Source organism: Carassius gibelio, chromosome B8, assembly GCF_023724105.1.
Source record: "Carassius gibelio isolate Cgi1373 ecotype wild population from Czech Republic chromosome B8, carGib1.2-hapl.c, whole genome shotgun sequence".
NCBI classification, from domain to species: Eukaryota; Metazoa; Chordata; class Actinopteri; order Cypriniformes; family Cyprinidae; genus Carassius; species Carassius gibelio.
Window position 1 is genome coordinate 5,640,201 of NC_068403.1, and position 19,322 is coordinate 5,659,522.

The 19,322-nt window shown below is 35.5% G+C and overlaps 1 protein-coding gene across 1 annotated transcript in view; it reads left to right on the forward strand.

Moving 5' to 3' along the window:
* The first annotated feature begins 844 nt into the window (after positions 1–844).
* Positions 845–19,322, forward strand: part of grm6a (glutamate receptor, metabotropic 6a) — a 48,779-nt gene continuing 30,301 nt past the window's right edge. Inside the window, exons 1-2 of the mRNA XM_052562643.1 lie at positions 845–1,158; positions 10,257–10,862. Coding sequence (XP_052418603.1) covers positions 10,305–10,862 — 558 coding nt within the window. The 5' untranslated portion in view covers positions 845–1,158; positions 10,257–10,304. The remainder of the gene's footprint in view (positions 1,159–10,256; positions 10,863–19,322) is intronic.

The following is a 19,322-nucleotide window of genomic DNA, read 5'->3' on the forward strand; positions in this document are numbered from 1 at the left end:
ACATTCATGTTCTGTTGAGATTGACTTTTACTATTTTATGTTTTAACGCTTGTGCTTACAGAGACCCCAGTGGTGTATGGATCAATAACTTTATTTTTATTTATTTATTTAGGGCTGCAACTATAAATGATTTACTCATTTAAAAAAAAAAAATACATTCAAATGTGTAAAATGTATATAAAACAGAAAGGACCCAAATGAGTGAAAAATATATTTTGACCTTTTGTGAAAGGGCATATTTTGTTTGGGTCAAATAGAGTGACCCTAAAAACGTAATGGTAACAAAGACCAATAATGAAAAAGCTAACACTTAAGATTAGGGAAATCATATTAACTAACTAAGAGTTTTCCCTCAATAAACTCTTAATTGTCTTCTTATTAATAGTAAGGTAGATGTTGTAGTAGTTATTTTTAGGTGTTGGGTATGGTAAGAATATGATCATGCAGAATAAGCCATGCTTTCTAAATAATAATAAATAGCCAATATGCTATAGTAATAACATGTTTTAAACTAGACTTCAATAGATTTTTTCTGAGCTAATCAAAACTCAGTAAATGTCCATTGAAGCGTCATCCCTACTTTTTACCACAGAAGTAACCCAACAGGTCCCCAGAAAAAAAATATAAGTACAGTAAAAGAAGTGAAAATAAACAGCAACACCACAAACAGAGCATGAGGACTAGAGTGACCAGCACAAGCTGCATGACAACATACATGGAGTGAAGAGAGAGAGAGAGAGAGAGATAGAGAGAGATAGAGAGAGAGAGAGAGAGAGACAGAGAGACAGAGAGAGGGGAGGGGGAATTGAGCTTTTAAGAGATTTGATAGAGATAAGAAGCGGCACACGGGCACAGTGTTGAGAAATATTGTATGTTCGATGCGAATCTCATTTCATGGTGAAAAGACAGAGAGCGCGCGCGAGGACGCGGACTGAGCTGCGGAACGCAAGACTGACTGAATGAATGAATGAAACGATGAAGAAGAGCTCTGGGCTTTCTGTAATCAGGTCATAGGTGGTCTCAGTAGGTCATAGGCAAACTAAACAACTGCCAAAGCTTCAGGTGGTTTTAGCGAGTCGTTATGTCTTCGAAGGTTTGAGGAGACGTCGTGGATGTCTCGACAGACTCCTGGAGAAAGTTCAACATCAGGATGAACAGGTAAAAAATCGGACTAGAATGTTTATATTTGTGTCGTGCAATTTTATTTTATTTTTTTCAATATCCTATGTCGTCTGCTTCCATAAAGTTTGTTCGGTTTTCTGTCAATTTGTATTTTCTAAGTTATTATAACATTAACAAAATGCACGGACAAAAATGTCATGCTATAAGTGATTTTTTTAATTTATTTATATATACATTTTGGGGCACTAGTATTGGTCATACTATCGTTTTGTTTGAAGTACAATAAACATATCTTGAACATGGTAAATGCATATGGTAATCATTCAGTACCATGATATACATAATGACATATACATAATATATTTATTATTTAAATTTATGAGATTATATCTCTGTATTAAGTGCATAGGCAAAACAAATGTGTTTGGCATTGTATAATCTAACAGTGTTTTTTTTTTTAAGTGTCTGATGGTCGTTTTAACAAAGTTATTTGTTACAAGGTTGATTAAGCAACCCCTTCAACTTTCAACTTTATTCAAATTTAAATCATTTCTATCATATTTAAAATGTATTTATGCTATCTTGATAGTGACTGTAAATGAAACTGCCATTCAAATGCTGCTGAAATAACAGATATTCCACATGTTTGCATATAGCCCAAACAATGGTCTCAAAATGGACTGGGGTTAAGAAATGTTTTTCTCTCTCTCTCTTTCATCTGTTGAGAAAAAAAGCCATAATAATTTTATTCACATTTAAAAATGTGTGATTTATCAACAATATTCTGTTTGGCTTTTTTATTTTATTTGATATGCCTCTGTTATGCAGAATTCAGTGGGTAGTGAGCACTATGCATAATTATCTGAAGGTTTGCATTAAAGCATGCATTATTTCATAATGTAGATTATCATATAGGCTTTGACGTGTCCATCACGATTAGAAAAAAAAGAGGAATTCAATAGCTCTTGTAAGGCTTTGACACCCATTGCAGTGTAGAACTTTTATGCATTTGTCTTAAAGCTCCTTTGTATCTGCTTTCCATGTCCTGTAGGATGAATTCCTAGTTTCTTAATCCATGCTATGAGGTCTGTCGAGTCTCTTTGAATTATCATTGCAGCACTGAACCCCCCTGTCGGCTGTGTCATGCTTCTGTGCATGAGAGGTCAGCATTTAAAAGTCTTCCGTTTGTGGTAAGAATGTCATTTGTCATCAGGGATGTTTTCAAAAGTGTTGTAGCTGCTCCCTGTGCCCTCTCACATAATGTCAAGAATTCACAGTGTGTGATCTTCATCTGATAATGTGTGTGCTCTGTAAGAGGGCCTTAGACAAATCAGCAAGAGTTCTTCTGAAATCCTTTATAACAGATTTGTTTTTTGTTTTTTTGCAAATTGTGCAAGAAAATTTGTAAGAAAATTAAAAATTCTGTATCTCAAAATTAAAAGATTTACAAAAAATAAATGTTCAAGATCTCCAAAGCAGGTTTAATTATGCACTCAATAGTTGGTTGGGGCTCCTTTTGCACAAATTACTGCTTCAGTTCTGCGTGGCATGGAGGCGATCAGCCTGTGGCACTGCTGAGGTGTTACTGAAGCCCAGGTTGCTTTGATAGTGTTCTTCAGCTCCTCTGTATTGTTTGTCAGATGCTACTTATCTTCCTCTTCACAATGCCCCATAGATTCTCTGTGAGGTTCAGGTCGAGTGAGTTGGCTGGTCAATCAAGCACAGTAATATCAGGGTCAGCAAACCAGTTAGAAGTGGTTTTGGCACTGTGGGCAGGTGTTAAAGTCTTGCTGCAAAATGTAATCAGCATCTCAAAAAAGCTTGTCAGCAGATGAATGAATAAAATGCTTGATCTATTGCTGAATTAACTTTGGACTTGATAAAACACAATGGACCAACACCAGCAGATACGGCACCCAAATCATCACTGACTTCAGAAGCTTCACACTGGACTTCAAGCAGCTTGGATTCTGTGTATCTCTAGCCTTCTTCCAGACTCCAGACCCTGATTTCCAAATGAAATGCTAAATTTACTTTCATTTGAAAAGGGGACTGTGGACCACTGAGCAACGGTCCAGTTCTTTTTCTCCTTACCCCAGGTGAAATGCTTCTGAAGTTTTTTCTGGTTCAGTAGTGGCTTGGTTCTCGGAATGTGACAGCTGTAGCCCTTTTCCTGAAAACGTCTGAGTGTGTTGACTCTTGATGCGGAGACTCCGGCTTCAGTCCACTCCTTGTGAAGCTCTCCCAAGTTCTTGAGTCTGCTTTTCCTGACAATCTTCCCAAAGGCTGTTGTCATCCCTGTTGCTTGTATACCTTTTCCTACAACTCTTTTTCCTTCCAGTCAAATTTCTATGAAAATATTTTGATACAGCACTCTGTGAACCATCAGCCATTTCAGCAATGACCTTCTGTGGCTTACCCTCCTTGTGAAGGGTGTTGATGATTGACTTCTGGACAACTGTCAAGTCATTAGTGTCATTAGTGTCAGTGTGCATTTAATTTATTTAATACAGCAGTTTCACAGTTTGAGTTGAATTACTGAATTAAATGAACTTTTCCATGACATTCTCATTTATTGAGATGCACCTGTAAAGCCTTAATTCCACTTTGGAAAATGGGCGTATTCCCCCTTTAGGTGACTGTTATCATTTTTTGACATATTTTTAAACTACAATCACCCAACCTAAATGTTTTGTCACCCAGTGTATTTGTTATTTTTGTATTTATAAAGTTGTTAATTCATATTTATATTGTGGGGAAGATACTTAAAAAGAACTTTGATTTCAAACTCTGAATTGAATTCATTTGAACTAAAAAGACAAGTAAACAGTCATTAAAGGGGGGGTGAAATGCTCGTTTTCACTCAATATCCTGTTAATCTTGAGTACCTATAGAGTAGTACTGCATCCTTCATAACTCCCAAAAGTCTTTAGTTTTATTATATTTATAAGAGAAAGATAGTCTGTACCGATTTTTCCTGGAAAAACACGACCGGCTGGAGGCGTGACGTGTGGGCGGAGCTAAAGAATCACAAGCGCCAGTAGGCTTTTGCTGTGGGTTTGGAAGCTGTGACATTACCGTGAGGGAAAAGACATCCAAAACAAACCATGGCTAACAGTCAGATTCAGCTTATATTTAGGATCCAGAATCAGATCCAGAGGCTGAAATTTAACAAGAGCGGCATCAGCAACGACGTCTCTATGTGGTATTTACTGAAACTGTATATATTTGCTTAGCGGTTTTGGAAAATGACTAAGTTCCACTTTGTCGTCTTTTTTTTTTTTTAAAGGTGTACATGTGGAAAGTGCAGTTTGATGACCACATCGCATGTTGTTTACTTGATGTGCTTACGCGCCGATAGCTAAGTTAACAACACAGAGATATTTGGAGCAGTTTTACTCACCGCATGTGGTTCCAACACACGATCGTGACCCTTTTTCGTTGGGACTGCATTATACTTAAGAAATAAACGATGTGCAAATCCGGCGTCAAACTGGGCCTTGTTTGTAAAACAAGCATCTTCGAAATGCAGGGAACAAACACAAACACTTGCACAACTCCATTGATGCTCTGTAAAAATAAACTCCATCCACTGGTCCCTTAATGCTGTTTTTTTTTTTGGTAATCTGTGCAGGGTTGTCTTGCCCTCGCAACCAAAGACACACTTCTTTTGTGACATTTTGCGACGCTCTCGCTCTGATCAGTGAAGTCTGTTGTGCTCTCAGTGCTGTGCTATACGGGAGCGCGCGCTCTTCCGGGAGAAGTGCGTCAGGACCCATATAAGGAAATTCAGCTCCATTTAACGTCACACAGACCCATACTCGAAAAAAACTTTCCGAAACCTGTGACAAACCGGAAGGAGTATTTTTGGAACAGAAATACTCCTTCAAACGTACAACTTAATTTTTGAAACTTTGTCCATGTTTAGCATGGGAATCCAACTCTTTAACAGTGTAAAAAACTCAGTATGAATGAAATAGCATTTCACCCCCCCCCCCTTAATAAAATAAGAATAGATAAATGATGAGAAATAACACAAACATATACATTAAATAAATATAAAAAAATAATAAAAAAATTACATTTACAAGATGCAACTACAATTAACTGTGCTTTTAGTTTTTCCGGTAGGTATAACAGTAATATTCAGGTTCAGAAATAGCACAGAAACTTTTGTATGCAACAAATATTATATAAAACAAATTTTGTATGTATTTGGCTGTTTACACACAATAAGGCGCAACACAACTTAATTATGTAGTCGCATAAGTAACCTGCCCAATCTGACAACACTGTTCCTGTCTGGCTTGTTTGTTGGACAAAAAGGCAGATTCAGCATTATGATTGATCAGATCACCTGTCAATCAAACTCCTGGAAAAGGGGGCTTGAGAAAATATATGGACTGAGTAAAGGACTAAGTGTTTGAAATTGATAATGTGAGTTCACCAAAAAAAATTATGCCGAAGTCAGTGAGTTTTTTGAATGGGCTTTTGGTTCAATGCCTTGGTTGCTGTTGAATACAAGCGCAAGATATTTTCACATTTTATTCTAAGATAAAAACATCAAAAATACCCCCATATGATTAAGAAATAAAATGATTTTAGAATTTTAGAAAGTCATATGATCATGTGTTCGTTTAAAGCCTATGTTTATCTCCATCATTTATAAATGTTGTGTTCATTTGTGAAGACTAAACGTGTAAGAAGTATATATCCTGCAATAATCCAAAAGCCAATGGAAATTGCATTATGTCTAGGGGAACCAGGGTGATTGTAACTTCCGTGTAGGCTTACAAAAATATACCTTTACTTCGGCACTCTATATTTGAGTTTTTCAGAATGCTGACTAGGTTAGCAAGAAATTCCCAAATATCGCACATCCTTATAAGATTGTTTTAGGAATTACATTTTTGTAACCAAAAAGCCGTGCATGTACAGTAGCATTGGTTGTTTGACATAGAGCATATTTCTTGTGATTGTCATCTCTTGTATGTGTCAGTGAATCCGGGACCATAGCTTAGTTGCCATTTTGTGATTTTGAAGGGATCTCTTTAAGGCTGCAGCACACCCTCGATGCGCCCTTTTGCCTGATGCGGACTATTACCTGCCATTTTATGCACCATTACGTCACCAAAGTATGCAGTATTTCAGACTGGGCTGCGCATCTTTATTGTTCCCTGCACAATGTGGGATTTGCTGAATTTCTTCTGTCCATTATTTCCTGAACAAGAAGATGAATGAGGTTTCAAAATACTCCCTGTGTCCGTTACAACTATTATGGACAGTCTATTGCAAAGACCCTCAGCTTATTTCTGAACCGCTGACCTCATTGTTGCAGAATGGTCCATCTTAATCCAGGTACATTGACACCCTTTTTTGTGCTGGGTCACTTTGACTCTGTCTAGTCTATCATTTCGGAACGAGTTCCCTCAAACTTCTCTCTAACGGCTCCTAATGGATATCAGCTGCAAGATTTAGGTCTATTACCAAGGAAAAAATTCCCCCAATGATTTGTTGTATTATCCATTATTCCAACCCTTCATTTCTGAAGAGTGATCACATTATAAGTATGTCACGCTGGGAATGACCTCACCATTTGTCACCAGCCCAGACACCCGAATGGGCATTAATAGTTTCAGCTGATGAATTTTAAAAAGCATTAACTGAGACTCTGATTGCAGACTATGAAATGAAATTGGGATTTTGGTTGAACATGATATAAAACTATATCATGTTTTTGGCAGAGGGATTAAAGAATTTGTGATAAGAAATTATAATTTTTTTTTTTTGCAGAGGCCAATCTTTCTACTTTAAATCAAATCCGTAGAGTCATATAATACTTAAGTTAATTGCATATATTGAAGGAAAAGCAAAGAAACTTGCAGTGAATGACAGAAATCCAGTATAATAGTCTGCAGACTGCTATTATTGACTGCATATTAGCTGTCTCTGATGTGCAAATGATTTAGAAAGTGCTTTCCTCTCCCTTTGAAATGCCTCATAAACATGCCGCTTTTTATCATTCACTTGGGGTGGGCTTTTTTCATCGGTGGCTTTTATAGCTTGTTTACAGGTTTGTTTGGGATCACCATTGGGATGTGTCCTGTGAAAACCATTTGCCCCTTCTGAATGCACAAAGGGATCTTGCGTTTACATTAATGCCACATTACCCTATGCGTTCACTGCACTGCAAGTGCCAACCGCACGCAGCTCTTCACAAACAGTGATTACTGTGATTACATGATGCCACCATGGATTATTGAAACAGCCCATTATGTTTAACAGCTTCAAATGATGTTTTATCACCGTGAAAATGATATTTACCAGAGAGAGTGCAGGGAAGAGCTTGTCTCCTTCGATTATCATCTGACGTCGTGCCACTGCCACTTTAGTGCCAACCCAGAATCAGATTACTTCTCATGTGGAAATGAACCCACTTTCAAAACAATTAGTTTGCAATATTAAATGTGTCTTTTAATTTCAGAAATAGCAGTGGGGTGCTTTGGTACACTCAAGCACACACATCTCCAGATAATAAAGAACAAATTGTCGATGACAGTTAGGGAGACGATAGATATTCAATCTGATTTGTGTTAGCTGAATGAATTTAAAGGGAAACCCTTTGGCAGGCAGGCAGGCCTACAAGCTGGCGAAAAAGAGCATGTGAACGGTATAAGATTTGATTAGGCTACTCAAAGCAAATTCAATCTCCAGTTTCTACTGTAAATGCAATCAGGGCTCACAAGGAACTGGAACAGCAGCGTTCGATATCTGAAGTTGCTGCATAACACCTGACTGAGTAGATGTTGCAGTTTCGAAGCAACTGCAGCAAAAACAGATGCCGCCGCTACAGCTATGTGCTCTGGACTGTGATGTAAAATTTTCATCAAAATGTAATGCCTCGCTACTAAGAGGTTCTGAAAGCTGTCAGACTCAGCTCCAATGATTTATCCTTCCACTCTCGTGCATAAACCATGGCTTGTGTTCGCAATGGGGTTCTTGTGTACTGTTGACGGCATACTGCACAATATGTACTGCCTATTTTTTAAAACAGTATACAGTGTGTCATGAGAAACATTCACACAATAGCATGCTAAATTGTCAGATCTTTCGCTACACTGCATGTTCTATAAAGTAAATGTAATATTATTACAGTTTGTATACAAAATTCAGTAATCAGTCCAGAGGGTGATGTATAACTCTGAAGGTCATATTAAGCTTTTTACCTTAATTCTTTTGCTACTAATCATATGGCTGTTATGGTTATATTTCATGTTTTTACTTTTGACCTAATAATGTTTTTCAAAAAGTAATGCATGGTTACCAATTATACAACAAAATATGTTCAAATAAGCCATATGTAAGAAAGCAAAGAGCAATTAAAGTTAATATTTCTCAACTTGTGTCATTTCCAGTCAAACTTTGCCAAATGATAATATTTAAGAAATAATATTATTTACTATTATATTTTTATTATGAAATATATTTTTAAAAATAATAAGAAAAAAAAAAAAAAATATATGTAGTTAGGATGCATACATTTCATAGCAGTGTTATTATAGTATCATTGAGTTACTGTTATTGTTTTCTATTAATTAAATATATTAATTAATATTTTGAATTGTATATATTTTCTGTTCTTCTTTTAATTTTTATTAATGCTTCAGTGTTGTTGTGTTTTCTATTTATATAAACGTTTGTTTACTTTATGTCTATATGTCTATATATGTCAAAAATATATTTTCTTTATGTTTTATTTAAATTATTATTTTAATGTTAATTTAATTGCAATGTTTTTAGTTTTAGTTGAGTGTTTTATAACAACCCTGTTCAGAGAATCTATGAAACAAAATCATTAGAGACTTACATTTGTTACATCAGGCAGATAACAAGCGTGTATGTCCACTGTTGAACACTGTATTTTCTGAAAGTCTACAGGGACAACATAGCTGAAAATAATCGAAGAAACTTCATCTTGACTTTCATGATGATTCATCATGTCTTTTTGTTCATGTACAGGTCTGTTTGTCTTTCCCCAGTGCATTTCTCTTTGCATCTCTGAGTAACTGTATGATCATCCTATAGACTAGAGCTTTATTTCTATACGCTCACAACATTAAAGTTAACTTTTCTTGTATTGAAGTTTTAGTTACAGTCTCTCGCTTAGCTCAATTCCATCTTTTCTCTCTGCTTTCTAAACAAATTCAGTCTTTCGTTGACCTTTGAACCCTTTGGAGAGCCATTCATTCCATAGCTGGTCTTACAATCGCAACGCATCAGTTGGGCTCCATTCCCCGGAGCTTCACCACATGCCAGACTATATCATTCTCCATTTACAGTCTGCATCTTTAAAGCACATTGTATCTAGTCTTGTTTATGATGTGTTATCCACTTTGCATGAATAGTTAGAGAGTGCTAGAAATTTAAATGACTTTTTTAGTGTTCCAATGCTTTTTCCATGTAACATTATTGTGGAATCATTGTCATGGAGTGTTGTGAGTCTACTGAGTTCAGCATTACAAGAATAGAAGAATAGAAGAGTTAAAACTCAGAAGGTTTGCAAAAGTGACATTAAGAGTTTCAAGCTTCTCACATGTTGATTATTTACTGGCCCAAGTCAAAAGTACATGCTAAACTTCCATGCAAGAGTTTAAAAAGTAGAAATAGGGCTGAGTAAATTATTGAAATAAAACCAAAATCACAATAAAGAAATAATTAAAAAAAATATAAAGACTAGTTATTAAGACTGAATATTTAGAAATGAAGACTACATATTTGCATTTGTATTATTATTGTAGTATTTTTCTTAAATATATATTTAATATATGCATTTTTTTGTACATTTGTATTAAAGTGCAATTTTATAATAGTAATATTTATTATTTTATTATTTTGTTTAATATATTATTTTATAAATATTTATATCCGTACTTAATGTTTTCATTTATAATAGAATTTAATTTAATTTAACATTTGTATTTAATATTATTATTATTAGATATTATTATTATAGTAAAATTTATATTGTGCAGCCTTACAAACAAAAAAAGAGAAAAAAGCATTTGAAATTGCAATCATAATTTCGCTAAAACTTAAATAGTTGGCAATTAAATATTTCTGTTTATCTCTGACAGGTTCCTCAGATAGTGGATGAACACTTGCGTGTTTGATTCCTGGTCATTATGACATCACATCCTCCTCTGTTCTCATTGGACCATCAGGTCGGGATGTTCCGGGTTTTTAGATGGAGCAGCTGTCACTCTACCACATGGCCACGCCTCCTGTGGATTCTGTGGGTGTGGCTAAACCCATGTTTGTCAGTTCACCAGCACTCGCACCCACATTCCATCAAAATCCCGGGGGACATCACCTTGGGGGGCCTTTTCCCTGTCCATGCCAGGGGTCATGCAGGAGTACCTTGTGGAGAAATAAAGAAGGAGAAAGGAATCCACCGGTTGGAGGCCATGCTGTACGCACTTGACCAGATCAACAGTGACCCAGAACTGCTGCCCAACATCACGCTAGGGGCCCGGATCCTCGATACGTGTTCCAGGGACACTTACGCCCTAGAGCAGTCTTTGACATTTGTCCAGGCCCTCATTCAGAAAGACACGTCTGACATCCGCTGCTCCAATGGCGAACAACCGATCATACGCAAGCCTGAGCGCGTGGTGGGTGTGATCGGGGCGTCAGGAAGCTCAGTGTCCATCATGGTGGCCAATGTCCTGCGGCTGTTTGAGGTGAGAACTCATCTTAGCACATGACAATGAGTGAGTCTGTCCTATCTTTCTATCTGTGCGTCTGTCTATAGATCATTCTGTTGTTCTATTGTTTTGTCGTTACATTGTTTTGTGTATCATTCTATCTACTGTTCTGTTCTTCTATCTATAGTATCTTCTATGGTATAGTATACCATTCTATCATTGTACCTATATATTACTCTGTCTGTCAGTTTATCTGTCTGCCGTTCTACCTATCATTCTATTGCTGTCTTTTGTTCTGTCATTCTCTCCGTCCATGAGGATGATTAAACATTATGATAATGAAAACATTAGGATGATAAAAAAAACAATTAGATATAATTTGTCAAAATAGCTATATGAATTTCTTTGATTTTCAGTTCATCTTGTTCTTACTTACATGCAAACTTGAATGACAGTTCTGCATCTTGTTTGCTACCTCACTTCAAACTCAGGAATTGATCTGGAATGTAGAAGGAATTCTTAATTCGGTTCTGAATGATACAGCCTTCATATATATGTGTATTTTCTCCATCTTACAGTGCTTTAAACAAGCACGACATGTTCCTGGATCAACATCCTTGAACTATACTCTGGAATTCCTGGAACAACAACAAATCAGCTATTTTGTTTTACTATTTTAAAAAAGAAGTCTCTTATACTCAACAAAGCTGCATTTATTTGATAAAGTACAGTAAAAACAGAAATATTCCGAAAATATTATTACAATTTAAAATAATTGTTTTCTATGGTGCCCCGACGATGACATGGTCGGTTCACTTAGTTTTGTTGTGGCTACGATATAATAACGTGATATTATGTTGTGGCCTCGAGATGCTTTGTTGAGGGAATGACTTGTTTCTCTTGGGTCCACAAGTTTAATGTGTAAACGTTTACACATTAAACTTGTGGACCCATAGCAACCCCAGGATTACCAGAGATTTATTCATTATTTTGAATTAAAAAAAGAAAATGTATTATTTTTTATAGAAATTCTTACATTATCAATGTAATGTATATGACCGGTTAATATGATGTTCCATCAAATTAATATCTTGTGGCCATGACATATTATCACGTTCCCATGAGCTATTATGTCATGGCCATGATAAAACTAAGTGAACCGACCATGGTATCTTAGGGGCACCATAGTTCTCTATTTGAATGTATTGTAAAATGTTATTTTAATGTCTTCAGTGTTACATTATCCTTCTAATATGCTGATTTGCTGCTCAAGAAACATTTATTATTAATATCAGTGTTGAAAACAGCTGTGCTGTTTCATATGTTTCTGTAAACTGTGATACACAACCATTTAAAAATTTGGAGTAAGATTAAAAAATAAGTAAATAAATATTCATTTGATCAGAAGTGATGGTAAAGGCATTTATAATGTTACAAATGTAGCAAAATGTTTATTTTAAATAAATGCTTTTATTCTAAAGTTGCTTTCATTAAATAATAAAAATTATTTAAGTAATGGCTGCTGAAAATGTAGCTTTGCGATCACAGGAATAAATTATATTTTGAATATATTAATATAGTAATAATGTTTTAAATAGTTCAGTAAATGCAGAATTGGTGAATTCTTTCAAATACATTGATAATCTTAATTATTGACCCCCAGTGTAGCTTTTAACCCCACCATGACTTTTCAGTCCTGTAACTAAATATTGCATATGCATGAGTTGTGACTCAGAGTGTCCAATTTGCTTGTCAGAAAAACTGGAGAGTACACTGTTGTTGGATCAAGCTCAATTTGGACAAAGATAAGAGAGCACATTTGTGTAATCAGTGTTTTTTTGTGTCCTTGCTACAACAAAAGCATGGAGAAACAACTACAGTGAGAACTGCTTGGCACAACTAGGCTGTGATTGGGCATTATTGGCAACCGCAATCATTTATGATCAGAATTCTACCCACAACAAATCACAAAACCCATGCACATTTTTCCTTTAAGCAAACAAAAGCCGAGGGAGCTTTAAACAAGTGTGAACAACTATGCATTATTTTTCCAGAAACTGTTCCAACTTTCTCCCAAGAGGATCATACTTGGTGGCTCACTCATATATTGCAAATTTAGGCTCATCTGAGAACACATGGCATGGACACTCTGCCCGGGAACGAGGGAATCTCTGTGACGAATGGTGTGATTTGCTCCCCTAGTGTAAGCTTTTTTGCGAAGGCTATCTCGTTCCCTATATCCTCGGGTTCCACGGGACTCAAATCCCTTCCTACATGGTTCTTATGTTTGAAATGAGAAGAAGCCGACATATTGTTCTGAGAGCATGTCGAGAGTTTTTTCCTCTTTTGTAAGGTGAAATGTGGAAATTGATTTTATGAGAGTCGACCGAGTGACAGACTAATAAAGCTTTTTTTTTTAGCTCTTCTCTAATGGAACAAGACAACAGAGTGGGAGCGTTTCTATATGCTGTCTATGCTTCAGTGTGTAATGGTTAAGAACCCAAGAGAAGATGTTTTTTATGTCATAATACAATTGAAACTCCCTTAACCCATCTGTGATGCATTATTGAGCTTTAAAGAGCACTCACTTCATTTGCAAACAAAGGCTGTGATGATCGCCGATTGATCGGAATGGAATTGCTTTGACAAAGCAAAAATGTTCAAGAGAGACCCACGGGAAAGAAAGTCTGAGGTCTTTTTAATATCTCATTTGATTCTTTCATGAAGCAGTGGAGAGCAAATGGAGATTTCAGATTTGCTTTTGCTTAGTCTGCAATCAGAGATACGACCGGAAACCATTTCTCCAAATGATCTGAGCTGCTCTCTACATTCATTTTGCAGCGTTATACTCTTGATGTGCTTATAATGGACTCGCTTTGTCTATCTTTATTCCTCCAAAAGAATTTTGAAGTTGAGGAAGCATTTGGAGCAGTGTAGGGGACACAAACCTGTAATGTCAGATTAAAGCGATCGCATGAATGCTGAGGCCTCACGTGTTTATTTGTGGCTGATTAAAGAAAAAATACAGCTGTTTTGTTTCTGAATCCAGCATTTCCAGTTCACAGTTGTCATAGAAATGCTGTAATCTCATTAACAGGAACATTGCTAAACCCCTCAGTTGATTTCTGCCCTTGTCAAATGCATTTTACATGTTTTAGGTGATCCAATAAGCTGGTTATGACAAAGTATCAAAGGCATCTTTGAACATTAAAATATTTAACTGTTTATTAAACTATGATATATAAAAACCAATGAACACGAGAGTGCCTTCAAACCAGAAAAATCACACTTAAACACATCAGGCAAAAAATGCTTTGCGCCATGATAACGGTGTAGTTATGGAATGGACTTATGATTTTTGGACACATTTTTCTTTCAGGAATGTGAAGGAACTGCAGGGGGTTTGTAAGTGAAAGAAAGGTAATAATTAATTTTATTGAATGTAAAATATATAAATTAGACTGCATGATTATAGCAATATATCTTGTGCATTTAGCAAATTAAATGCTACAAATGTACGTAAATAACTGTAGAGTCTGTAGCATTTCCTTATTTTAATTATCAAATTATATTTTATTTCACAATAATATTGTAATTAACAACAGTAATATATTCTTCATTTTTATAATTAAGTGTACTGTCATTTTTATAATTAGATAAAAATTGCTACTACCATCAATACTACTAATAATACTTATTATTATTATTATTATTATTATAACAGTAATATATTTGGTATATTATTTCCTGTTATTATTTCTGCTACTACTATTAACTTGAGAGAACTGAAGACTTGGAAATGTGTTGATAAATTATTGAAATATTAACATAAAATCTCAGGGGGTATTTCAAGTAAACATATTACACCAAGGGGTTCTGCTGTCTTCAATATGAATACAGTATCATAGTATATCAAAGTATTATGGTTTTACCATCTAATTCCATCAGTATACCATGGTATATATTGTAACACCAGTTCACTGTGTCTATATACAATTCAATTCCCAAACAGATTTCATAGAAATTCAAATTTCATTTGAAAAACACAAAAACCATGAAGTGCATTTCAATTTCACAGGAAGTTATCCCATTGTGCTGTTGTAAATGATAGAAAGGTGTTAGACAATAGGCTGTATCTGTGGGGACAGCTGTCTGTAGCCAACCCTCTAATTAAACACATGTGGAATAAAGTCTGAAACGAATGCGGAACAAAAGCAGTGGTACAGTGGATCTTCATTAACCGGACCTTTTTGCGTCTGGATGATGAGGGGCACAGCATCAGCGCGAGTGATTATTCCAGTTTACAGATTGCTCACTGAAGCGTGGACAAAGGTTGGACAGCCACCTCTTTCCATTTATCGTGTTTTTGTTGTTTAAATATGCTTGGGACAGTTTCAAACAGCCATTTAGCCCATGTTTTGCATACGAAAAGCCTGTTGTTTCGCTGATATTTTTACACAGTCGATCATTAAGATGTGTTTGATGTGTCGGAAACATCATGAAAATATCATGAGACAGACTGTGAGCACAGTGCTGGGGTTCTGGAAATTTCTTTGATGTTTGTGACACCAAACACCTGTTGTTTGTGGAAGGTCTTTGTGTTTATTCGAGTCTTTGCGACAGGAATGAATCTGTGGATGTGTCCCAAATTGCATTTTTCTGCTATGCACTGAAAGTATGTTCTCCACTGATGATTGTAAAGCATATGATTTTTATTGCTACTGTGTGCTTACATACTACATTATACAGTATACAATAGCACAGTGTGCACATTTTCTCCATAGATTACTGGAATGATCAATTTGGATCTTTGCACTGACAAACGCCAAGACATTTTATGACAGAAACTTGAATTAAATATGCAAAAAATATATATATATATGTATGTAGATTTTTATATTTTATTTTTGAAAATTGTGCTCTTTGCACTAACAAACATCTTTTTTTATTTTTCTTTACATTAACTTGAATTAAGTTTGGAAAACAATGCAAAACTATAAATAATATATGCAAAACTTGTCATAATTTTTTCAGTGTCATGTTATTCCAAACCTGCAAACCCCATTGATTCACTGAATTGACAAAACACAGAAAACAAACAAACAAAAAACACTGAAACAATTTTCAAAATATCATATTTTGTGTTTTCCCAGAGAAAATTTTAAATGAAATAAAGTAAATAATGACAATTTTCATTTTTGGTGAAAAACCGTAAATGCTTCATATTAAATAAAAATGCTTAATTATGAAGTTCCTACATTTAAAGACTGCTTTGACAGTACAGAAACATATGTTTTGTTTATGTTGATTGGATAAAGTTGCATATTTAAATAAAATATGTATTGTTGACATATATGGTGCTAAATATATTACCATATAGCAAAATCATCATAAAGATGTCATATACATGTATACAAATTTTACTATGGGGATTTTAGATATGTCATACATCTTAAACTTACATCTTAATCTAGCCAGAGAATGCATGTAGCTTAATATATGTAGACGTTACATATTGCCTTATAGATAACATATGGCAATCTAACACTCTTTATTACTACAGTGCAGTTTATGTCATATATTACATTTGGCACCATTTTCTGCAGCTGAACAAATTAAAAATAGCACTGCCACAAACTCTTCTTTTCATGCAGGGATTGCAGTGGGTGTTAACCAAACAAAACATGCATCAATGCACACTTGGATATCCATCCAGGAACCTTTGGCACACTTTTCAATTAACCATAATTTGTGATGAACTAATTCTAATCTCACATGCTGTTTAGGACAGATAGTTTATGAATTGGGATGCGGCATGAGTTTTTAGTTCAGAGTTTCTTGACGTGAAAGTCACAAGAGGGGCCGTATCTCATGCTTTCCACAGTCAGGGCGAGTTAAATGAGATTTTACTTCACCCCACGGTAATGACTCTCCCTGTCACACGCTCACTTTAAAGACGGCACGTCCTTCCCGCTTAACAGACAGTGAAGACACATCTGTGAGCAAGCACAGACCTTCAGTGCACCTTTTCAGAAACAGAGCATGCTGGGAGTCATACATGTACATATATAAACACACGTCTTTCTCTGAGTCGCTCAGACATCTTTCTTAGATGCACACACACACACACACACACATACTCATTTGGATTACAGAGCGGTCACAGACCTTCCAATGAAAGCGGCACATAAGCCCCAACAGACCTGCAGTAAAATCAGCACTTCAGCAGTGCAGCAGTTGCATAACTGTAAATGTCGCCTCTGTGGTCGTTCTGGCTGGATGGGACACGGTAGCAAACCACATGTTTTTTTAATGATAAGACTTAGTGCTCTGGCTCATGAAACAGCTTCAGGTTCTCAATTTTTAACGGCTCGTCTTTATGTGGCATAAAACTCTGCGGAGATCCCTCGCTGACTCTTAGTTTTATGGGGCAGATTCAGATACGTGTAGAACAGAGGAGTTTGACTGCCTCTCGCCAAAACAATCACATGAGGTTAAAAAACAAAGAGATTCACTGCATGTAAGACAGGGGCTCTTATTTGAGCTCAACACGAGCATGTTGTTTTTATAGATAACAAAGGGGTTTCTTTAAAGCTCTTTCCTAATTTGGCGAACCAAGCAGGAAATTGTGGCTAATAGGAAATTCGAACAGCATTAATATTGCAGGACTTTTTTTTTTTCTTTTTTTGTGGACTCCTGATCTCCTTTGAGATGCATTTTTAGTCTGTCTAATAGCCATCATAAATTATTTAAAGTTTAATATTTATTTATTTATTTTTACACATTTTACTTAAATTCAAAGGTACGTCTCTTTTTGCTTAGACTTGCATGTGAAAATGTTCAAATGAAAATGACTTAGGTCTGAAATATTCTCTGTGCAGATGCTTTTAGCTATGCTTTTGCATGAATATTTGCATTCCAACATAGATTTGATTACATTTCATAAAGCAGTGTAGATACCTTGGTTATTTTAGTATCTCATCTCATTGTTTTATTGATGGTTTAATTTGTTTATATTTTCTGTCTTCTTTTTAATTTTCATTAAAATCTTTGAAAAGGGTATTTGTAATCTTTGTAATCTTATTTTTAAATATGTTCATGTAGTTTTTAATAATTTTATTTGCATTTTAGATATTTTAGTACATCAAGTTAAACTAAATGAGAAATGTTTCCTTGATTAATAAACAAGATTTAAAGGGTTGCTAGAGTTGCAGTCAAATGCATGCTCCATAAAAGGTCTGGTAAGTGAATTCTGAGAAATGCTGTTTAATGTGGATTGTCCTGAAAACCAAAACACTTTTATAGCCAATCTCCAGTAAGGGGCGTGTCCACTCATAAAGGGGGAGTGGCATAGCATGTTTATGAATTTGGGGGTGGAGCTATTAAGAGAGAGTGTGATCCTTATGGGTAGGGATGTATTTGTTTTAAACCATGATGTTTTGTTGTTCACGTTTATCTAACTTTACAAACTTGCCCAGAATGATTTTATTCAAACCATGACAGTTCAGCTGAAAGAGAAAATGTATTTACTGCACCGGTTCTCACCTGCGCCTCATGTGTTCATCTCATAATGTAGTTTTTGTCATATTTTCATTTACCTTGCATAGTTTGTATGTCACACAACCTGTCCATGTTGCTTTATTACTAACTCTTACCAAGTGATGGATGAATCTGCAGCAAATACAGCAGAGTTTGAACAACAGAAGATACTGTAAGCATGTTCACCCAAAGATGGAAATTTGATCATCCTCAGGCTATCCAAGAGTTTGTTTCTTCAATGGAAAAGATTTGAAGAAATCATTGCATCTCTAGCTCAGCAAAGGATCCTCTGCAGTGAATGGGTGCCGTCAGATGAGAGTCCAAAACAGCTCATAAAAACATCACAATAATCCACACCACTACAGTCCATCAATGAATGTCTTGTAAAGTGAAAATCTGAGTGTTTGTAAGAAACATCAATATGTTTTTAGCTTTAAACCATGCTTTCAGCTAAAATATCCTATATCCTATAATGTTGCTTTATCCAGTTATCACACCTGAATCAGGAAAGAAATATGCACAGCTCAAGCACAGTTCATCATAAGCAAAAACAGTTCTAAACAATTTAATTGGTGGATTTTGTTGTAAGAGAACAGCAGCAGATAAATTTTTTTTCATTTGAGAAAGCCTATATATTAAAAAGCCTTAATGATGGAGTTGTTTCATGCAGATTAGATTTTTTGTGTGGATCATTGTGATGTTTTTATCAGCTGTTTGGACTCTCATTCTGACGGCACCCATTCACTCCAGAGGATCCATCGGTGAGCAAGTGATGTAATGCTACATTTCTCCAAATCTGTTGTGAAGAACAAACAAACTCATCAACATCTCGGATGGGCTGAGGGTGAATAAATATTCAGCAAATGTTAATTTTTCGGTATCCATTCTTTTAAATCTTGATAAGATTGTTTATTTGCTATCCTAAAATCGAAAAGCGTTTTTAGAGAAGTTTGTGTT